Source organism: Alosa alosa, chromosome 16 (assembly GCF_017589495.1).
Source record: "Alosa alosa isolate M-15738 ecotype Scorff River chromosome 16, AALO_Geno_1.1, whole genome shotgun sequence".
Taxonomy (NCBI): domain Eukaryota; kingdom Metazoa; phylum Chordata; class Actinopteri; order Clupeiformes; family Clupeidae; genus Alosa; species Alosa alosa.
The window spans coordinates 13,176,181-13,200,345 of NC_063204.1; the positions used below are offsets into that span (position 1 = coordinate 13,176,181).

General features: G+C 45.7%; 1 protein-coding gene across 4 annotated transcripts; it reads left to right on the top strand.

The window, feature by feature from the left end:
* Positions 1-3,459: 3,459 nt before the first annotated feature.
* sytl2b (synaptotagmin-like 2b) lies at positions 3,460-22,044 on the top strand. 4 transcript variants are annotated; one of them, XM_048267122.1, is made up of 20 exons: positions 3,460-3,625; positions 5,500-5,590; positions 5,860-6,118; positions 8,359-8,501; positions 9,697-9,808; positions 10,778-10,844; positions 11,058-11,163; positions 11,301-12,167; positions 12,442-15,993; positions 16,700-16,798; positions 17,095-17,148; positions 17,674-17,768; positions 18,089-18,202; positions 18,990-19,159; positions 19,252-19,354; positions 19,459-19,620; positions 19,971-20,049; positions 20,578-20,677; positions 20,990-21,195; positions 21,461-22,044. In XM_048267122.1, the coding sequence occupies exons 3-20, from the start codon at positions 6,018-6,020 to the stop codon at positions 21,601-21,603; spliced, it is 6,273 nt and encodes a 2,090-aa protein (XP_048123079.1). In that variant the 5' UTR covers positions 3,460-3,625; positions 5,500-5,590; positions 5,860-6,017; the 3' UTR covers positions 21,604-22,044. The 4 variants fall into 4 exon arrangements, with proteins under 4 accessions (XP_048123079.1, XP_048123081.1, XP_048123082.1 ...); XM_048267124.1 differs by lacking the exon at positions 18,089-18,202; XM_048267123.1 differs by lacking the exon at positions 3,460-3,625 and having other exon boundaries at positions 5,423-5,590.
* Positions 22,045-24,165: the final 2,121 nt, after the last annotated feature.

Consider the following 24,165-nt stretch of genomic DNA (forward strand, 5'->3'; position numbering starts at 1 on the left):
TTAGCTCAATTCTTTGTAGATCAGAAACTTCACAACCCTGCAGTATCAGGGGGAATAAGAAATTAGAAGAAAATAAAATCAGTCTGTAACCTCTGTAGTCAATACTGTGCCTAGGGTTTTTAAATGGAGTATTTGATTGACTAGCAAAACAAGACTTTTTGTGGACAACTCTAGTGCACAGCAGTGAGAAACCCAGGGAGCATCGGAGTGGTCAGTACTGCCCTGATCTGGCCCCCAGGGGGCTACATTGGGGCTGTATGGGTGTATGGCGCTTATCGGGCCCCTATATAGCCCAGGTCTGACCCCTACATGGGACTGCATTAAGGCTATATAGGTAAATGACCCACATCTGGACCCTGCAGTCCTGATGCGGCACAGACACAGAGGATCCGTGCCAGCTCCGGGCTGTGTGTGTGTGTGTGTGTGTGTCTGCTGCTCTCTGGGTATAACGGTTGTGTTTTGTGTCAAGCGTGCCCAGCCAAGGGTTCTCATAGGCGTGGAAATGGCTGCTGCCTCTCATCTGAATGTGAAGAGTTTCCCTGGACGCCGTCACCGGCGTCTTCTCAGCCCAACTCCCCCGCCCCGACGGCAGCCCGCCACAGGGGGCGCCATTTCTCCGTCGGCAGCTGCTGGCAGAAGAGAGTCTGTTTATGCTGTAAATTTGTTGTAAAAAAAAAGAAGAAACTAAACAGAAGATGACAAGGCGGACAGCTGCTACGGAGTAATGACAAGCACTGTTGATCGGTGCTCTGTGTGGGTGTGTGTGTGTGTGTATGTGTGTGTGTGTGTGTGTGTGTGTGTGTGTGTGTGTGTGTCTCTGTGTGTGTGAATGTGTAAATAAAATGGACTGTTCATTTCACTAGGAGGCAACGAATGGTTTGAAAGCAATCCAATCAGAACTGACTCTACCTGGCTTACAATTTGACTGAATATTTTCTGTGTTGTGTTCACAGATAAATATGTTTTGTTTTATCTATTTAAAAGATATATGCATAAAGTGGTGGACTTCTTTTTCTTCTTTTTCAAATAAAGTGCAGCTTCCACAAGACTGTTCTGTCTGCATTTCTGTCTCGAGCAAACATAATTTAATCTCTCAGGCAATACCTACACTACAGACATCAAGCTGTGTTGCCCTGGGTGCTTGGTAAAAGCTGAGCAAATATTTGTCTGGAAACTTTTAACAGACATGTAGAAAGAAACATGGACTCCATGATTACTTTATAAGGCACTTATGTTATTGCAAACACGGAGGAACTTCAACATTTAAACAGTATAGGTAACTTACTGAGTAACTTATTCACATTCACTAATTCCAGATCAACTATTGGTGCTGGCGGGGCTGGTGTACGTATAAAGTCAGTCACATTCAACACCAATGTACACAAACCTTACACATGTAACACGGACCTTACACATGTTGAAAGATCGGGTGTGTTCCTTTATTTATTTGTAAATAGTTTCAGTCTTTCATACTCACTATGTAGCATTTTCAAGAATCAACATGGTTATGTTTTTGTTTAGTTCTTAAATATATATAATATAGTTGTGAAGGGATGATTGATGTTGGATTTTCTCCTCATATTGAATGTGCCAATGTCAATACTGTTTTAATTCAAGAAACACTGATTGGTCTATAATTACTGTAACATCTTAATTGTGAATGTGGTAGATATAAAACATTTTCTTTGATTCTTTTCTAAATTCTTACAATGTAAGCAATACATAGTTCCATGACATTCACAACTACATAGGCCTAACTTCAGTCACACTATATTTATGTAATTCATTGAAAAATAAACATTGTTTCTTTTATCATTATTCTGCGTTTTTTTTTAGGTATGTCCTAAATAATATGCTAGATGAAAACATGTACCTCAAAACAATGTAAGTAAGTATAAGTATATATACTCTTTTGATCCCGTGAGGGAAATTTGGTCTCTGCATTTATCCCAATCCGTGAATTAGTGAAACACACTCATAGTGAGGTGAAGCACACACTAATCCTGGCGCAGTGAGCTGCCTGCAACAACAGCAGCGCTCGGGGAGCAGTGAGGGGTTAGGTGCCTTGCTCAAGGGCACTTCAGTCATGCCTACTGGTCGGGGTTCGAACCGGCAACCCTCCGGTTACAAGTCTGAAGCACTAACTAGTAGGCCATGGCTGAAATAAGTATGGGCCATCTCTAGGCTTTTCCCCCGAAATCATTCTCTTCCTACTCTAGAGGCCACTGTTCTCACCCAGTTTGGCCTACCATCAAATGCTTGACTTCTTTGGAAAGCTAAGACATAGTAGTTTCAGTAGAGACCATCAGAACTGTGTGATGTACTGACACAGGGCTACAGAGGCTAGAATATAGTTTTTTCTTTCTGCCAGATTGCAAGCATCTCTGAACTGACCACAATTCAGCCCTCTAGGTCACTTGAGTGGACTTAGAAACACAACTGAGCCCTAGCACCAGGTCTTGTGAAGCTTTTTGCAAAAGTAGATCAATATAGAATGAAAAATGAGTACTTTAGAGCATTATTTACCAAGGTATGCTCATGCGTTTTGTAAAATGCTCTATGGAAACTCCCCATATGACTTTTGGTTACCCAAAAGGCATACTGCCAATAAAAGCCTTACTGTCTAGCAACCTCTTGGTGTAGAAGCATAATCTTGGTCAAGGTAACACTCTGAGGTTTCTTGTAGACTATTTGGATTGTCAGGTATTCTGACATAATGACTACACACAATATGGAATAATTAATTACACAAAAGTCTCTATTTTTGCATTTACTTTGTTGGTTCAATGGTTGTGTATAAGATAGACTATACATCTGCACAACTAATATTGGATAAAACAACATAAAGATTCAATCTCTATGGATTCTTGTGAATATTTCAGTACCCAATATGTTGCATCTACTTATTGTGCTGCAGCTACACTGCAGCCAGAGGTCAGGGTAGCACCAAAAGCGGAGGAGGGGGAGAGGGCATTTTTGATTATATTTAATGAAGACATAGTATGATTAATTTGACAATATGGTGCATACAATTGATTTTGAATGGGAGGTGGAGAGGGGGGGGGGTGCCAATGTAGGAACACTGTCCGTTATTAAGGCTATTTCGAATCAAATTTGTTACTATTTCTGTGGCGTCAGTTATGTACAATTAGAGCCTTAATGTGAAAGCGCAGGAGGCATTCTGTGTCTTCTAGAAATGTGTCGCCCCGGGGCCCATTGAACCTATTTTGACATTTCATGCAGACGTGCAACTTCCAAGGAGTCCCCAAAGTTGCTCATCACCTGTCATACCTTTAGCAGACGCCCTTCATTTCAGAATTACAGCCTGCCATCTTATGGTGTCACTCCTGGTTTACATCATGTTAAACATAAACAACCAAAAGGTTTAACTTGGTCCTTAAGGGGATGGATTTTCCTCGGTGAGAAAGAATGCGCTTCTGAGGTGGAGCTGTAGCTAGTGCATCAGTAGGTCGCAGCAAATTTAGTCTTCTTCAGGCACCTGTGTTGAAACTGCCACTAATGTGCTTGTAGTTCCTAAATGCGCATTCCTAAACCGGAGTTAAACATCGTTTGATTTAACTAAAGGATTTCAAGACTGGAGAATCCCCACGCATGCATACTCTTGGTAAGTGTAACGTCCAGTTTAGCCAGCCAGTAGGACGTGTTAAGGAAGGATTTTAATTGGTGATAAAGATGTCATGTCAGGCTAGGCTACGAGAGGATGCTTCATCCTGCTCGGATTACACTAATCCTACTCCAGTGGTATGTCGTATGTTTGTTTTTTTAACAACTAGGCCTATGTGTGTAAATTTGTTTTTATTTTTTTGGATAAAAGCTGTATGTCGGGATGGTTTGGTTACAGTCCAAATGTAATGCAGATGTAAATGCTCTGCCTTTATTTAATTCAGAATTAAATGTCAAGATTGCTACCCCTCCTCTACAACTGAAAAGTCCACAGCTCAATAGGTACTGTTAACAAAACTGTTTTTAAGGCCAAAAGTAGACTCCGCGGAACAAACGCAATTACCTCATTACAAAAATGTAATTACTGACTGGTTATGTAAAGACTGGCTAACGCCTATAAACTCTGAATGGTTCTTGTGACTGGCCATTCTTCTTGATTTCACCGATTTACCACATTTGGTGCATCTCTTGTATTTGAGCGTTTTTTGAGTGCATGATGTGGTTCATAGATTTATTGACAATGATACCTTCTTTTCGTGCAGTGGCTTAACTCAATTTGAGTCTAATCTAATCGACTAATAATAACAAAATCACTGTTCAGGAGTCATAGGCATAGATACAAGCATAAAACAACAGAAGAGGACTATCTTACTGTATAAAGACAAACTACCAGATCAATAGTTTTAGCTGAACTCCCTGCTCACCTGTTCAAAAAAAGACTTAATGTTCCAAAGGTTTTGTGTTAGTAGTGAAAGGCAGAGGGGGGCATAGAGAAATGTTATTGTGGGTGGGAAACCCATTACAAGGTTAAACTAATTACAGTGAGAGAAACCGAGCTCTGGCAGAGGAGCCTTCCACTCTACAGTCAATAATGTTGGGGTGCAAACGTCACACAACCTCTGACTTGCTTGATGTTGTGGTTAGCTGAATCTTGTGAAGTCTTCTGCTCTGTCCATATAAGGAGGGCTTGGCTATGTGCTAGAGTATGTGTCAGGGCCAATCGGTACTAGGGAGTCTGCTTTATCATCATAAACAAACACAGCTCATTAAGTCAATGTGGTTGTTCCTAGTGACTACTACAAACCTAGTTGTGAAAACACTGGCTGAACTCCACTGTAAATATAATGATGTTCATAAATTTCAATATATATTGGTTCAGTTCTGTCAAACTACTATTTCAATTGGGAAAAATTATGATTTATAGATAACCTATACAGATTACAAATGCATGTTAATGGGTGTATTAAAGGTGAAAGGCTCAGAAAGGGTATCAGACTTTCTCATATGAAGCAAAGTCTGTTGCATTTGAAAGTATTTTTGAGTGAGCATGTGCAGCATGGGCAAAGCAGCCGTTTGAGAGTGTATGGTGGTGTGTGTGTTTTTTTTAAGTGCAGCCCTGTGATGCAGCTCCTCCATCCTCTCATCTGCCGCCTGCACGGTCACATGCTCTCCCTAATCACTGCACGCTCCTCTGGAGTCTGTCTGGTCTGCTCTGGAGGCCGGCATTAATGTGATTCGCTGACCCACTGACTAGCTTGCTTTCATCTTATTAGATTCTCGATTCACACAGGACTTATTCCTGCCCCTGTCCACATCTCTGGCCCCGGCTCACAACAGCAGCACTGCGCTGCACTACGCTGCTCTGCTGTCTCGGAACTGCCCTGAGTACACACAGTTTCAGCAGTTTGCTGAGGAGTATCCTGCAGGAGCACTTGGGTGGCTCCCTCCCATTTCTTTAACACTGCGCTGGTCTAGTCTAGTCTTGGAGTCTCTGAGTCTCTCTGAGTGTCTGTTTCTCTGCGTCTTTGCGCCAAGGTGCTCCAGGTGTTTCTGTGGCTGTCACCTGCCTTTACACCAGCAGAAAGAGCCAGCCAGAATGAGAAGAGGACCACCACACTCTGTGCAGGTAAACAACACAACAGGCACCTGTTTACTAATGACATTGAAGTTTGTTTTGCTTAATGTCACAAGGGGGTTCTAATGTGATGATACATCGATTGAACACTTTTATTTGAAATGTGTCACATCAATATGTCTGATCAGTAGTCAGGTTAGTCCTAATGGCCCTGAAAAGAGCAGGAAGTGATGAACATTGTGAAGTTCTGGGCAGGCAGTTTTATTGTACCTGAAATAAAGTGCTTTGTTTATAAACTAACAACAAATGTGTTTCCACAGCTGTGACTCTGAGGAGCCTTTGGACCAGCGGGGCCGTGGTCACACATGTTTGTGGGGACAAAGCGGTTTTGGGGACGCAGGACTTATCAGGGACGCAGGACTTTTTTGGGGGATTGTGGGGACCTTGAGGACGCCTTAAGGACGCAAGAGCTGCCACCATGATCGACCTGAGTCACCTGACGGAGGAGGAGCAGGGGGTCATCATGACCGTCCTGAAGAGGGACGCAGAGCTGAAGAAAGCTGAGGAAGAGCGCATCAAGTATACCTGGCCTCACACCTACCTTCACACCTGCACTCACACCTGCCTTCACACCTGTCTGCACTGTGTTATGTGTTTTGACGTCTGCTCATCTTCTGCTCCGGGCTGTTTGCTTGCACCTCCTCTCTATTCACACATAAACCAGATATTAGGGAAGGGTTAGCGCTGACTGCATGCATGCTAATATAGCAGTCTCTTATGGTGAACCATGCCTGCATGCCTTATTGAGAGGGTTAGCTTTTATTCCAGACGTCTGTCTGAGTTTGTGCTGATGGCTCATGGCCAAGATGTTTCTCTTTTCCCTATGACTCACTTGTTGAAATTCTTCAGAAATCTTCTCTGTAGTGACTCTTCACTTTGTTGAATCAGGAGAGTTTAGTGTGTGTAGTGTTTCATTTACTGCGTGATACTTGGTGTTCCTGCTCTTTCATGAGTCGTGTTATTATTGTTCAGTCTTTATTGAGTTCTTGTCTCAACTGCTGCTGCCTATGTGTGTGTGTGTGTGTGTGTGTGTGTGTGTGTGTGTGAGTGTGTGTGAGAGAGAGAGCGAGTGTAAACAGCAGCCTGTAACTGCAGCGTTTGTCCTGCTCTAATCTGATAAAGGGCACATCGGACATCTCCGACTGGCCAGCGATCGCTCTAGTGTGACCTGCTATTAGATTAAGTGCTAAGTGCTTCTTAACAGGTCATCATGGGAAATACCAGTTTTGGTGATTGGCCACATTCAGAGAGCAAGGGGAAGAAGAGTCAGGACTGGCCTCTACTGGTCCAGTTCATTCAAGACCACAGCCTCTTTATTCCATTAGCGATCATTCTGTGAAGAGATTTGGTTTTGCTCCTGGATTCATCACGTAAATCATATTGCACTGTGTCGTGCCCCTAATTTCTTTGTGAATAAATTCAGTATATCCTCTTCTTAACTCTTGGGTTAGTACATACTCTCTGCTATGAGTTGTTGGGTAACACATCTTGTGTGTGTGTGTATGTGTATGTGTGTGTGTGTGTGTGTGTGTGTGTGTGTGCATATGCGCGGCTGATCTCCCAGCAGGCCTGGCTGCACAGCTGGCTCGTCTATAAGGGGATTAGGTTCGCTGTGCTGGAATAATGGCCGCCACGGCACGCCCCTCTCATGACCGGGGTTCTTTCCACCGCACCAGAGTGGGTAATGGTGGGCACATGACCCTCATTATGTGAGCCCAGCGCAGGGTGAGCGAGCGCTCCGGCTTCGCAGGAGCTGCTGTTTGTTCAGGGCCTCGGGTGGCCTCTGACATCACATCACATACTGTACATCACACAGAATCAACTGCTCTGACATCACATACATCACACAGACACAACTCCTCCAACATCACACAAATCACACCAACTCAACTCATGCCAGAGAAGGGAGTCCTATGTGTCATCTACGCGGGCCATTTTATAGAAATCTGTTCCTAAATTCCTAGATTTCCCTTGCGATAGATAAAGTCTAAGCATCCGTCTATTGATCTATGTTTTTAGATGGTGATACGAAAGCCAGTGTGTTATTGACAAATGTCTTGTTTTTCATTGGATAATTAAAAAGGCCTTATTTGTAGTGAAGGTGTCTGTGTAACACTTCGCTCAAACAACTGTTTCTCAGGTTGTGGCGTGTCAATGTCGCACTGGGCTTTGTTTGCACTGGGCATTGTGTTTCAGTGGATACCACATAATCCTCCCTCACAGAAGCATAACCGATCAGCTTTCATGGGCATGCAGAGCAAAGGGAGGAGACTGGCTTCAGATGGGTTTCTTCACACAAGGACATGGGCACAGAGCCGTATGATCAAACACAATCTTTAGAGAAGGTGTTAGACTCAAAGGCCTGGGTGTTCTCGGCTTGCGGCAGTGATGGAGAAAAGAATCTTTGTCAGGCTCTTTCATATTAAATAGCTAATTGGCTAAGTTAGTTTGTGTTGGATGGAATGTATGGTATTTGTCCTGAAATCCCCCTTTGTCACAGATGATTTTTTTTTATGGCTTTTAATTTTGGTAAACAGGAGTCTGTATGAAAGGAACACCCACTCAGGTTCACACACACTGATTCTCACACTCTCTTACACACATATTCACACACAGACACACACACACACACACACACACACACACACACACACATACTCACACACTCACATGATCCACCTGATTCAGTCTAAGTGCATTTGTCATGTGGGTCCTAAGTGATGTCGGTGTCCCAGAGTTCCTTTGTTGTTATGCTGCAGGCAGCTCCAGTCTCTGCTGATCGAGGAGAACAAGCTCAAGTACATGACGGGCGAGTGGTTCTACGAGGTGAAGTCCCAGCGGCACCAGGACCGCATCCACGGGTCCGAGATCATCTGGGCCTCCATGAGGCAGAAGAAACAAGGTGAACATCAGAAGCGTAGCAGAACCAAAGCAGTGGCATATTTTGGTGCCCATAATTGAAGTCAAGATAGCGGGCACCAGGGGGCGCTATGTGTTGGGGTCCATTTAAATTTTTGATTACTATATGACGCCAAGTTTCATGTTTCAAGTTTTCTGGTAAAAGTCTGGCCTTAGCCGCTGTACCAGGGCCCATCGGAACCAAAGCACAGCCTATCATAACCAAAGCATAACATAGCAGAACCAAACCACAGCCTAGCAGAGCCAAAGCACAGTCTAGAACCATAACAGGGCCCATCAGAACCAAAGCAGGGCCCATCAGAACCTAACCAGGGTCCATCCAAGTACAGCCTAGCAGAATCAAGGGCCAATGTGCATTTGCTTAAAGGGGAACTATGCAGTTTTAGCTAATTTACCTTAACTACAGCTTCGGAGTCATTGATATGGTTATATGACTTTTTTGGGGTTGAATGGTGGCTGTCTCGCTTCCCCCTAGCGCCTGTGAGCGGAAAAAACACCCTTGCAACTTTGGGCCGGCGGGCCGACGGCCTCAGAGACAGGAAGTCTCGCAGCCACGCGATGTAACAAATTGCTTTACTGCGCTACACACATACACACCAGGCACTGGCTAGAACAAGGCAGCTGGAGTTTCTCAGATATTTGTCATGACAGAGCCAGTGGAAAGAAGCAGGAAGCAAGTAAACCGTCATCAGAGGAACAGGGAAACGGCAGACTGACAGATTGAAGAGCGTTGTAAAACATATACTCTGAAGCTGTAGGGGGAGCTCTGCAGAGAAACCTGCAGAAAAACTGCTTAGTTTCTCTTTAAAGAGTAGTCGTGTTACTAACCTCCATGATAAACAAGGGTGTGAGAGAAAGAGAAAAGAGAATAATTTAAAAAAACTCTGACTTACAGTAATGATATTCTCTCTATCATTCAAAAAGATTAACGCTTTGACACTGTATAATTTCATTATATTTTCTCCATGATGTAAGAACAGTGCTTGCATAGACCAGCAGCTTCTCTAAAGTATGTCTCTTTCTCACACAGATTCACAGCTCATAATGCCTCTTTGAAGTTTGTGTTCTCTGAGATGTGTCTGTGTTCTTTGAAGTATGTGTCTAATAAAGTGTGTGTGTTCTGTGGTGTGAGTTCTGAAGTGTGTATGTTCTCTTAAATGTGTGTGTTCCCCACACAGATTTCACCAGGAGTCTGGAGAGACCCAGGCGTGGCAGTGGGATTGATGGTGCCATGGCCACATTGAAACCTTACTCGCAGCAGCGTATCGAAGCCCAGGAGCAGAGGGACAGGTGAGACTTACCTGACTCCATCCCCACCTGCCTCCCACCCACACCTACCATGTTTCACCTGTGGGTAACACCTGCATACAATCACACCTAAATCTAACCCCCGCCCCCCAACCAGAACCTCTACGAGTACATCTGCCCTCACAACCGATAGTACGGAAATATATCAGATATTTAAATCTGAGCACACAGATGGATACTCAAGTCATATCAAGTTATTATATTACAAGTCGCAATATGGTCTTCATTAAACATATGAGCATATTATACACAGAACATGAAGAGTATTCCCCACCCCAAACACAAACACATGCTTGTGTGGGCTTCCATCTCAGGTGAATGGGTGTGTGTGGAAGAATCTTCAGCATGCAAGGGTAATGCTTTTGCATGTTTGCCATATGCTGGTTATGCTCCTGGACTGTTTGGCCTTATTATCTCTGAGTGTGTGTGTGTGTGTGTGTGTGTGTGTGTGTGTGTGTGTGTGTTGTGTGCCTTTAAGGTGTGGAAGTCTTATGACTTCAGGTAGTAGATGACTCCCACTAAGTCAACAAAGGCGTTTCACAGGCGTCTCTCTGTGTGTGTGTGTGTGTGTGTGTGTGTGTGTGTGTCACATCCTCTCTGAGCGTGGCCACAAGAGGGCTGGCCAGCCCCAGAAATAAACACACTCACTGTCCCCAGAACTCCGGCTACTGCGGCTTATCTAATGAAACACGGCTCTGTTTGACCTTCTCCATTCAATCTCCATAGGAGTCTATAAAAAATATTTTTTATTAAATTTAAATCTATTCAGGTGTGTTAACTGTTAATATGCTGTCAAGGTGACCATATAAAGTGGTGTCAGAAGAATGACAAGTCAGTCAAACTGTGTTGAGGTATTGTACTACCTGCTTTGTCAACATGGTGGACGTGGGAATGTCATCTTTGTCAGAACTCCTGTCAAAATACTTGATTATATGATTTACATATACACAGGAAAAGTGAGAGTCTGCCTTCAGAGGCTCGACAGGAATCCCTGAGGCTGGCTATGCGCTCCCCCAAGGTGCAGTGACCGGACATTGAAACACAAATATTTACTCCCAGATCACTCAGAGCACTTAAAACACCTTTTACAGTATGCCTCATAGATTACCTCCCATATGTAGTGACACCTTTCTATATTGTGGTTTTGATAGATGTTTGCTTTACAGAGTATTACATCATGTTTTGTTTGAACTGTGCTCATGCATAGTCTCTGTTTTCTGTCCGTTTGTAGCTGAGGCATAACCCATTTAATAATGTACAAGTGGAGTTTGATACAGAGAAGCTTCACCCTCAGCTGTCCAATGGGACCCAGGGTTCCAGCAAAACACAGGAGAGAGGTGAGGAGTAGTCTTTGAAACTTGCAACACACACTCTGTGTGGCTTCTGTGTGTGTGTGTGTGTGTGTGTGTGTGTGTGTGTGTGCGCGATACACTCATGGCCTTTGTTACTGAACGGCTATGTTGTCTCCCTGTAGAGATTCCCTCTTCTCAGAGAGAGCTGCTCAGGGAGGTGAAAGTTGAGGAACCTGAGGTACCAGCGAAGCGGCCGGCCCCAGTGCCGAGGAAGAGAACTAAGCTGCCCAGAACAACGAGCTCAGGCACAGACAGCACCAGGTCAGGGGTCACGAGCCCCACGACCTCTATGACCTCTACGACCCGCGGCATCCTGAAGCCGGCCTCCAGCTGCAGCTCTGTCGACTCCCACCAGAGGGAGCCTTCGGGGGTGGAGGTGGTACAGGAGAGGGAACCTGGGGAGGTGCAGAGGAGGGAGGAGGAGAGAGAGGAAGTGATGCGGGTTGAGAGGAGAGATGAGGGGAAACGGCACTTTGTACCAGTGTCAGCTGAAGACAGTCCAGAGGAACGGCGGACATCAGAGGTGATGACCCAGCAGCACATCTCAAGGGCAGAGGAAGTTCAGCAGAGAGAGACCACCTCAAGGTCACATGATGGTCACCTGAGAGAGGCCACCTCAAGGTCAAATGCAGCTCAGCAGGAGAAAGCCACTTCAAGGTCAGTTGAAGATCATATGAGAGAGACCCCGCCTCAGATGAGCTGGCCCAAAACTGATGTTTCCCGAGGCTTGGGCCTCTCGGTGTTCACGCGCCCAGAGGACTGGAAGCCATCTTTGGGCAAAGCACAGCCTCTCTCCACCTCCCCCGGCTCCAGCGGGTCCAGGACTGTATGGCCGCCCAACCCAGACCAGCTGCCTCGAGAAAAAGCTGCCCCCCAGATCACACAGCACAAGTGGAGAGAGTCCAGCGCTGAGAGGCCACAGCTGATAAAAGACAACCAAGACCTCCGAGCAAAGGATACCAACACAGACTTACTCAAGACTACAGAAGGTAGGAATGTTTCCGTAGGGCCTAATGAGACTGAATACAAATATTAATTTCACATCACTGAATCAACTTGCCTGTTAGCAGTCAGACAGGGTATATGGTTTAAGTTTAAGATGATGTCTGTTCGAGCATGCTGTTTTTTGTACTATTTATAACCCGCAAAAGCGTCAAATACAGATTTACAGTTTTGCAGTTTTGTCATCTCCAGCAGGAGAGTCCATGACTACTTGTATACTTAAATCTGCTTTGTAAATAATTTATTTATTTTGTTTTGCAGGTACAATGCAGGAATCAAAGAGGACTCTCCTTCTGTCTACACTAGATGTGGTGGAGAAGCCAGCTGACACTGATAGATCCAAATCCCCTGTTGCCCCGGCCTCAAAGACCTCTAAGCTCACAGAGGAGGAGGGGGACTCCATTGCCAAGGTGCTGGAGTGGTTTAACAGGAGCACCGACAGCAGCAACAGGCAGGACACAGACTCCATTCAGGACCTGGAGGACACCAAGGACGACATCACAGACTCAGAGGAGGAGGCCAAAGCAACGGTGATCACGCCAGCGGCAAACGTTTACACCATCATCCCCCGGCAGGAGAAGCCCAAGGAGAAGAAGAAGCTGTTCCCAGATGATATCTGCTGGGTGGGTGAGCAGAGCGCGGACCTCTCTGATGAGGCTCCAGAGCAGAGGGACGCCCGGAGAGAGAGCCCCGCCATCACAGTCCGCCCCTTTCAGCCGGGCATCAGCAGGGATGGCTCCTACCAGCTCCAACCATCTGCAAACGCTGTGTTCACACCAGAGACTACCTACCAAACACAACACTCCGGCCAATCCCCACCCCAGACAGAGACTAGCTACCAGCCTCAACGTTTCACCCAATCACCACTCCAAACAGAAACCACATACCAATCCAAACACTCAATCCAATCCCCACTTCAAACAGAGACTAGCTACCAATCCAAACGCTCAATCCAGTCACCACTCCAAACAGAGACCACCTACCAATCCAAATCATCAGTCCAATCAGCACTCCAAAAAGAGACTAGCTACCAATCAAAGCGCTCCATTCAGTCACCAATCCAACCAGAGACAAGCTACCAACCACAATATTCCACCCAATCTCCACTCCACACAGAGACCAATTACCAATCAAAATCTTCCATCCAATCACCACTCCAAAAAGAGACCAGCTACCAATCAAAACGCTCAATTCAGTCACCACTCCAAACAGAGACCACCCACCAATCCCAACGCTCCAGCCAATCACCATTCCAAACTGAGACCACCTACCACTCCCAACGCTCCATCCAATCCCCACTTCAAAGAGAAATAACCATAGAAACAAACAGAACAACATACCAATCCAAACATCCCGTCCAGTCTGCAGTTAAAACAGAAACGACTTACCAGCCGCAACGTCCAGTCAGTTCTATGCCCAACAAAGAGGCAACAATCCAGGCCCATCCTCCAGTCCACTCAGTGCTCAAGACAGAAACAGCCTTCAAAGCCCAGCAGTACAGGCCTGAGGCACAGAAGCAGGGTCCTCCCAGACTAGAAGAGGTTCCTGTTCCAAGGGGACCCAAGGCAGAAGCTGGAGGTAACACCCGTCAGGACAGCCAGGACGAGAGACCGAAAATCGCCAACTTGAAGTCTTTCTGGGAGAGGGGCACCAGCGGCCCGAAGATCCTGATCAGCAGAACACACTTAAACACGGACAAGAAAACGATGCCTAGTCAACAGATGGACCTTGGACAGACTGGCAGAGATCAAATTGAAGAACCACTGAAGTCTGTCCAGAATTTTGAAATTAGGTCCATGAGCACCTCCTTAAATCCCCGCAATGAGGAGAAACCACAGAGGAAGCAGATTGTGGAAATAAATGAGCGAGGAGTTGAAGTCACACCAATTGAACAAAAGTATATGAATGTAAAGGTTGAGGATGAGAAGGTTCCAGAAAGTTTATCTTCTACTCAGAGGAGTGATACATTTGAGGGAAGCAGTCACATTCAGAAAGATGTTACTTCCTCAGAGGTGAAGACACCCCCATTTTCTCTCCATACCAGCCGATTTGCAAGGAGGGTGAGTGAAGAGGCCATGAAGTACTCCCGTATCCCTTTCAGTGAAGACGCCACAAAGTACTCCCATGCCCCTGCAAGTGGGGACACCATGAAGTACTCGCATGCCCCCACAAGTGAAGATGCCATGAACTACCCCCGTCCCCCTATGAGTGAAGACGGCATGAAAAACTCCCGTACCCCCGTAAGTGGAGATGCCATTAAGAACTCCTCTCCTACTCCCACAGCCCGTCCAGAAGCAGTTCAGAAAGCTGAAGAACGTGAGGAGGAGACGCCACCTGGATCGAGATCTCTGTCGAGAACAAGCACCCCGGTTCTTCCCTCAAGTCCAGTGTTGCCGGCCAAGCAGAACACCCAGCATTTAGAGAACCGGAGAGAGAGGTTAAGGCAGCTCAAGTCTTTCTGGGAGAGTGAAGTAGGTGGACCCAAACTCTACAGTGGCCGATCAAGAGACGCAGAGAGCAAGTCGAACCGGCCCTCAGGCTCCTCCTCTCTGAATAAAAGGTTCACCAAGTCTGCTTTTGATCTCAGGTCTATGGGCCTCAGTTCCAACGATGACTTTGATGACGCCTCAGGAGAGCACAGCTTTTCCGGTTCCACTATGAAAGACAAGGCTGAGAAACCCGCCCTGGCAGACACCAACTTCAAGAGTCTCAAAAACTTCTGGTCAGGATCTCACTCAGTGCAAACTAGACCAAAGTCCCCAACGTCCAAGGACAGACTCCAAGGATCCAAAAGTCCCCCAGCAAAGCCTCACGAAATGAGTGGAGCTCCACGGGCGGCTTCCCCACAGCAGTGGAAGCCCAACTCCAACCCAACTTCCTCCTACCGAGGGTCAGACGAGATGTCAGATAAGTCCCATGGGAGGCCCAGGGAGGAGAGCTGGCACAGCAAAGCATCTTCAGCCAATCGAGAGGAGCACCCCTCCTCCCCCTCACTGAAGAGCCGACACAAAAGCAGGGATGAAGGCGGCACCAGCAACCGAAGGGCCTCAGTAGACAGCAGATCAGGCAAGGCCAGCCACAGAACCACCAGTGTGGAACCGGAGCAGAATCGAAAGACAGCACCTCAACATCAGTCCCGCCGGAACTCGGAGCAGGTCTCCCTCAACAGTGCACTGGGCCTGAAGAACCGATCGGGCCAGCCGCCACGCAGAACCAGCACAGGAAACCTGAATGAGAGAGCCGGCAGTATGCGCAGGGCTACCAGCATGTACTCCCTGGCTGTCAGGGAGGACGAGGAGCAGACCTCACCCAAGCCCTCTAAGAGGAGTCAAGAGCTCAGCTCTGCAAAGCCCAAGAAGATGCCAGAGTTTGGCCTGAGCTTTGCTAAGAAGGCGTCTGAGGTGGGGAGGAGCAGAGAGAAGCTGAATGAGAGGCGACCATCAAATGAGAGGCGGCCATCGCGGACGTACGAGGACACCGAGTGGCAGCCGCTGGCACGCTCCTTCATCCCGCGGGACTACCAGCACTACTTGGGCATCCCCGAGAGGACGGGCACGTGCCCGGCAGCACCGGCCCCAGAGCCGCAGGAGGAGCTGTGCACATCCTTCTCCGACCAACCGGGCTGTGAGTGGAGCCACAGCGGCTGTCCAGTTCGGTCCAGCACACCTGTCGGGACAGAGGACCTGGGCGGGAGGAGGGGCAGTCTGGGGCCACGCCCCATGTACAGTGTGCCACCCAATGAGGAGTTCAACCAGGAGTCACCAAGGAGCAGCGCCTCAGAGAGCTGGACGTCCTCACGGAAAAACTCCAAGTGTAAGAGTTTCCTTTTTCTAGGTCATTTTACACTGTAGGACACTTTACACTGTAGGTCACTTCACACTGTAACTGTATGACACTTTACATTGTAGGTCACTCCACACTGTAACTGTAGGACACTTTACATTGTAAGACACTTTACACTGTAGGATTTTACACTGTAGGACATTTTACACTTTAGGTCACTTCCCAAATAATACATTTAATGAGATATACAAAGAATAAAGCTATACTTTATTCAAAATACCCCAACATTGTTTATCACCACAAATAGGCATTGTTTGTAACTGTTAAAATACACACACACACACACACACACACACACACACACGCACGCATGCACGCACGCACGCAAACACACAAAAAACAGGTTTGAGTTGTGTACTTTGTTATGCGTATGTAATGTATACGGTATAAAAGCACCACCGCTTGTTTTTGTCTAACTGGTGCAAAATAGGTGACTAACACTCCACATTCCCTGAATTTTCATTGAAAACAGACAACAAGCTTCTCGTGTTCTTATTGAAGTCACACGGGAAGAATAAATCCAGATTAAAGTTCCTCTATTCAGTGGTGTCATATGCCTCTTTTACCCTTTATGCCTTGTCCTCGTCTGCTCCCTGGGAGTTCTTGTGGTCATGGGCTTATGTCTGTTATTTATTTGTTTGTTTGTTTGTTGATGTTTCCTAACCTCGTCTCCCAGGTGAGGAGGAGCTTGATGGCCCAGTTCAAAAGGCCCTTAGGAGGGCAGCGATCCGACCTACCTTCACCAAGAGCCTGGAGGACATCACCGCGGCAACAGGTGAGACGGAAGGATTGAAAAGATTGTATAGAAATGTTTGCATAGATGGGCTGAGTGGTCAGCCACATAAATTCCAGTGAGCCGTCACAACAGACATAGACACACAATCACACACACACACACACACCACTACTGAAGTATTATCTCCGCCTTCCGGAGCCTGCTTTGATGGTATCTCCTGGCTTTGTCAAGCATTTGTGTGAGTGTTATTGTGTGGCCGATAATAAAGCACTCAGGTATCCGGCACACCTGTATGGTTTGGGTGTCGTGTGAATCCCATGTGTTTCCCCCCGCAGGGCCAGAGAGGGAAAGTGAGAAGGCCAGCATCTTCATGCACAGCAGTGGCGATGGTAAACACACACACACTCCTTTCTACACACACACACGCACACACACACACACAAACACACACACACACACTTCTTTCCCATTAGCACCAGGCCTCAGTCCCTGCACACATGCACAATGCACACATGTCCCATTAGCACTTTATGATGAGTACACAAGCAGCTGAGAGTGAGGAGCCTTCAGAGCTTTCTCTCTTTCTGTGTCTTTCTCTCTCTCTCTCACACACACACACACACACACACACACACACACACACACACACACCAAACCAAATACCATTCTACAGGCATGACCACCATAATCATAAGCCTAGTTCATTGTTTCCTCCATCTCTTCCTCTTCCTCCTCCTTATCATCATCTCCTTGCCCCTCCTCTTCTTCCTCCCTCTCCTCCTCCGCTTCCCCCTTAATTTCCTCCTCTTCCTCCCCATCCTCCTCTTCATCCTCCATTCCCTCCATTCCCTCCTCCTCCAACTCGTCCTCCTCCTTCTTCATTCCCATCTCCTCCTACTCCTCCTCTTCCTCAGCCTCCCCGTCCACCTCCACCCTGACCTCCTCCTTCTCAGAGCCGGAGCACCTGAGGAAGATGAGCAAGTCAGTGCCCTCGTTCCTGCAGGAGGATGTACGTTCACCTGATCCCCAGCTGCTCTGATGCACAGTGAGGCCTCTGTGCCACAGGAGTGTGTGTGTGTGTGTGTGTGTGTGTGTGTGTGTGTCTGTGCCACAGGAGTGTGTGTGTGTGTGTGTGTGGGTGTGTTTGAGTGTCTGTGCCACAGGAGTGTGTGTGTGTGTGTGTGTGGGTGTGTGTGGGTGAGTGTCTGTGCCACAGGAGTGTGTGTTTGTGTGTGTGTGTGTGTGTGTGTGTGTGTGTGTGTATGTACATGTGTGTATTGTAAAAGTGTGTGTGGGCTGTAGCATATGTGTGTGTGATTTCTTGTCCAGGCTTCAGATGACAGTAATTCAGTGGAGAGCAGTTTAAGTGGGCGGCGGCCTCACAGAGTGGGCGTGTCCTTCACTAACCTCAGCGGTTCCTCTGGCATGGCGTCTGTCTCGTCCGTATGTCTGCATGAGCACCCGCACCCCTCCCACTTTCAGTCACGCTGTCACACTCTACTACTAACACTACTCACAAACATACACCCCTCACGCACCGAGTTTAACAGTCATGGCACCACACACCAATAATAACACTACTCTCACACACCCCTCTCTGCTCCGAGTTCAGCACTCATACACACACACACCTCACTGCTCAAAATTAACACTCATGCTGCAATACAGCACTAATCCCACACACTCACCCCACTGTTTGAGTTTAACACTGTAACTGCCACACCCCCGTGCACCACTAATACCTCTGATACCCCCTCATACCCCAGCTCACCACTAATACCTCTGATACCCCCCTCATACCCCAGCTCACCACTAATACCTCTGATACCCCCCCATACCCCAGCGCACCCCTGATACTCTGACTGGAGTAATCCCCTCTGTCAGCTTAGAGTTCAACCCTGACAGGCCTTAAATATTAACAGAAATATTTAAAAAAAATTTTTTTTTTTTTAAATGAAGCTACTGGCAATTCCATGCAAAACTGTTACGTCCATAACACCAACTATTGTAAATGCCATGGTATTTGTATGATGCGAATGATTGTGTGAATAGTTTTTCATATAAGTTCTACAACCAAGAAGAGCGAACGCTCAAATTTCAAGTAATCGTCATTCACATCATACCAATACCATGGCATTGTGTTGGCGTTATGGACGTGACCGTTTTGTGTGGAATTGCCCTACTTGACTGTGGTCTTTCCATACGTTACCAGAGTGCTTTTCCCTGGCAGGTAAGCGGGAGTATTATAAGCGTGAACAGCGGTGACTATGGTGGAGTTGAAGTCCAGGGTACCATCCAGTTCACACTCAACTACGTGCAGAAGCTGAAGGAGTTCCACATCTTCGTGGTGCAGTGCAAGAACCTGGCCGTCGTCGATTCCAAGAGGAACCGCTCCGATCCGTAATTGTTACTTTTCTTGCTTTTATACCACAGTAATAAACAGGTAAATTGAGTGCAAAAAAATAACAAGTTCTTCGCAATGCCCTGCTCAGATACGTGAAGAGTTATCTCATACCTGACAAAGCTGGCCTGGGCAAACGAAAGACGTCTGTGAAGAAGAAGACGGTTAACCCCATGTTCAATGAGATTCTTCGGGTGAGAAATTAAGTGAGAGGAGTCAAACTCCTCAACCCCCCCCAACACACAAACAAGATATGATGAAGAGATTAAATAACTCCTTACCTGTCTCTCCCCTGCAGTATCGGGTCCGAATAGATTACCTGAAGAGCCAGGTGCTCAACCTGTCGGTGTGGCACCATGACACATTTGGGAAGAACAGCTTCTTAGGTGAGGTGGAGATGGACCTGTCTGTGTGGGACTTCAACAACACCCAGATGAACTACATGTCCCTCAAAGCCAGGGTGAGATCAACACAAAGAGCTCTTCCTGCTTTAACTTCATGGATGCAGTGAATGTTCAATAACAATGTCACTAATGTTGACTAATAGCGAAATTTACTTTGTTACATGTGTACTATTTTGTCCCATTATCCTAATGTTGTTACATTATGTTAATGCATTTATGACAGTTTGGATCTTTTGGTTTAGGTGTTTGGGCAGTAATTCTGATTCTATTTTAATTTTAGAGTACCTAAACTGCCAAGGGACATTTTTAAAAACATGAGGAAATAACTCATATGGACATGCTATTCCTTCTATTTTAAAGAGTGTCACTTTTCAAAAAAAGTAAAAGTGAAATGTTTTTTGTGTAGACGACATCCAGCACCCATCCAACAGAGTACAGAGGGGAGATGAGACTGGCCATTCGCTACCTGCCCCAGATGTCCTACTGTAAGATACTTACACACACACACCAATTATCAGATGTCCTACTGTAAGATACTTATATACACACCAATTATCCGATGTCCTACTATAAGGGTCTTATACACACACCAATTATCAGATGTCCTACTATAAGGGTCTTATACACACACCAATTATCAGATGTCCTACTTATAAGGGTCTTATACACACACCAATTATCAGATGTCCTAAGGGTCTTATACACACACCAATTATCAGATGTCCTACTACACTATAAGACTGACACCACACAGAAAGGCCTAATATCACAAAGCATCATTCATTGCCACCTGTGGCAGGTTAGGGCCGACCCCAACCCTGGTATCAGCTGTCATAAGGACCGCCTGCCTCTACCAGCTGTATCATGGCTCTTGTCTGTGGCCCAACCGCCTTAATGAAAGTACCGAGTGGTCCCTCGGTACCACAGCCTCTGATAATGGAGCACAGCTGTGAACGTATTGTATGCAGTGCGGTAGGTCAGACAGCTTCCATGACTTCCTTTCTGTCTTTCAGCCAAGACGCCCTCGAACTCTGGTGAAGTTCACATCTGGGTGAAAGACTGCAAGAATCTCCCACTTGTCCATGGAGCAACTATTGACCCCTACGTGAAGTGGTGAGATACTGTATACTGTGTTCTGTATTCAAGTGGAACACGATTGTATTCAAACTTCTAGAATGTCATCCCCTGCATTCCAGTCACAGAAATGAGACGACACCTAAACCTGATGAGTAGAATGTTTATTTTCTGACTGACTGACTTGCCATTGATGGGAACATGAGTGCCACATTGAATGGGCGTGGGCTGGGATTGTTGGCAGGGATCTTTCCTCTGAAAAAAAGAGCCTCCCACATCTCTTGCCTTTTCTTCCGTCCCCTCTTCCTCTCTCTCTTCATCGTCCCTCTCCTCCTCCTCTTCCTTGTGCAGTTTTATACTGCCAGACACAAGCAGGAAGAGCCGTCAGAAGACACGGGTCATGAAGCGGACGGACAGCCCCGTGTTCAACCACACTATGGTGTACGACGGCTTCCAGCCAGAGGACCTGAAAGAAGCCTGTGTCGAGCTCACTGTCTGGGACCGGGACCGGCTGGCTAATCATTTTCTGGGAGGCGTGAGGCTCGGACTGGGCACTGGTATGTACAGGGCATGATGTAAAGAATATTGCTATAAAAAGTATTATCTTAATGAATGCATACGTTTTAGCATTGCCAGTGTTTTCTTGCACTGTGTCCTTCTTTAATAACTTTAATAATATTTACTATAATAGTTGTGTGTATGCATGATTAAGCCAGAATATCCATTAGACAACTAGTTTCCCTGAGAAAAAAAAGGAGAAGTGAGAGGGTGGGGATGGGTGGAATATGCCCTGATGTGGATATTTCCTGTCATCTGTTGCAGGGAAGAGCTATGGTGCACTGGTGGACTGGATGGACTCCACTGGCCAGGAGGTGGCACTGTGGGAGCGGATGATGGATTCCCCAACTGAATGGGTGGAGGACGTGCTGCCCCTCAGAGTTCTGATGACACACGCAAACAAATAAATAACCAACAAACAGATAAAAAAAAACAACCAAAAGACTAATGCCTGCGCTAAACTCTTCTTACATCTTACATTCACAGAAAGCACACAGAAAACTAATCTGACTCGTATTTAACTGCAGATTAATTAAAGCTTTCCCTGCTAAAACTCTTTCTAATAGTTCAGGTGTGCCACTATGGTATTGGCTGTATGCTTTACACAGGATGCTTGTGTCTGAATGTATGTGTCTGACCACTGATGCATGTGCCTGTATGTATCCACCTGATCTGACCACTGGTCATTGGCAGTGTCCCTGGATGCATATCTTTAAGAAGTGGTCCACCAGTGCCTATGGATGCATACACTGAATTTGGGATGTGGTCATTAACAATGCCCCTGCATGCATGTTTCTGTGCACTGACAGTTGGCCATTGAGTATAGAGGATTAAAAGATTCAAATGTGTTTTTGTGGATTTATTGTTTCTTTGCACTTTCAAGTGTGAGACAGATTTCATGCAGCCTTCATGCAGATTTTCTTTCAACCTGTTGGTGCCATCCGAACCCCCGAGTGTTTCTCCCCAATGAAGTGTGTGTGTGCGTGTGCGAGTGACGTGTGTGGATCTCAGTCTCTGCTCCTCATGTGCTGTTCTACATTCTTCCTCTCTAGAGGCTAGCTACTTCTCTGAGGGCATTGGCTCTCTTCTGTAACAGATCCACTCACACCACAGCCACCCTCTGTCTGGAGATGCACCACCAGAAGCATTACTGAAGGCCCTGACCACTAGCCCCACCTACGGGACAACAAACAGCAATGCAACTGCAAACTCAGGAAGGAATGAAATTAGGGCAATATTACGCCGCCTTTGGCAAGCACATTGCCTAATTCAATTCCCTTTAGATTTTAGGGACATTGTGTGCCTTTGTGGTATATTTGGTCATCCTCCAAACAAACCTGACCTCAATTTCAGACCAAATTGGCTGCCAGTTGGAATAGGTTGTCACGAAAAAGAGTGCACTTCAATAGACACAATACAAATAAGCTGAATTTGATCTGGCTTGACCTGTAAAATAGAAATAACGTCCCTAATAAAAACTGGGAAGATATTAATCTTAACAGGAACCATTCAAATGGGCAGAGCCTTCCTCCATATTCCTTGACACAACAAAGTGATGACATAAAAGGCAGAAAGGATTTCCCAACCACTGAATAAAAGATGCCTTGAATGTTCTTGAGCATCAGATCATTACTCAGACATAAGGTCCATGTTGAGAAGTTTCACATTTTAACCAGACATCAATTTTTTACAGAGCCATAATTTTTAAGACACATAATGGGAATTTATTCAGTTACACTTTACTTGAAGGTATCTACATAAGAGTGACATGACACTGTCATGAACGTGTCATACACTGTCAACATTAGAAGTTCATAAATGTTTATGACATAACACTTCTGTCATTAAGTGTCATTCAGTTTTTGTCATGACAAGTTAGGGTTCATGTGTCATGACAGAATGTAGATACCTTCAAGTAAAGTGTTACCATTTATTCTTATTAGGTGGGAATTTATTTCTGAGCTTCCATTGAGCTCGCTCACAATACATCTGCAGTCCCTCACAAGAAGTGTTATGTTCCCTCAAAAGTATTGCGAGGGAACGCAAAAGGAGCTCTAAAAGTACATTTTCACCTCTAAAAGTTAATGCATCATGGTCCTTTGGGGACTCATATGCTATATATATATATATATATATATATATATATATATATATATATATATATATATATATATATATATATATAGGATTTCATTCATTTGCTACATATAGGATGTCCAACAGGATGTCATCCATATCCATCCCCCCCCCCATAAATGCACAAATAGGCTGACACCAGACATAATTTCACTGCATTTCTTACTTCCAACTATATGCATGTGACAATAAACTTCCTTGTATCCTTGTATCCTTGTATATGCTATATATATAGGATTTCATTTATATTCTATAGGATTCTTTTCTCAGGCTGCATTGAATGCTGTCAGTTGGTCTAGTTACTCGTGAGTCTCAACTGTTTTAACTGAGTTGGTCTCACAGAACTCAGTTGGCCTTAGTCTGTTGGTCTAACACAGTTGTTCTCAAACTTTTTCACTGGAGGTGGGGCATTTTCAAGCCCCGCCTGAGCCCATCATCCCGGCAAAATGGTAATGTTAAAATATTATTCTTACATTTTTTCATTTTTGTTTATTTTGTTTTGAATCTATGATCTTCCTTGTCAAAAAAGAAAGGCATTGTTAAAGATAGGCATAAAAAGCTCATGTTCATCGTGCCCCAGCTGTCACGTCTCTATTCCCCACTAGTGGGGCCTGCCCCACACTTTGAGAACCACTACAGAACTCTTAGTCCTATTTGAAATCTGCTGATGAACCTTTAACAGACACACCTTTACACAACTGTCTGTAAGAAAAACATCCCATCCCAGGACTTGAGAGTAACTGCAGATTAGTGTCAAACCCCACTTATGACACAACACAACAACACACATACAAAAACGTTTTAATTGACCCATGCATCCATCTCATATTTGT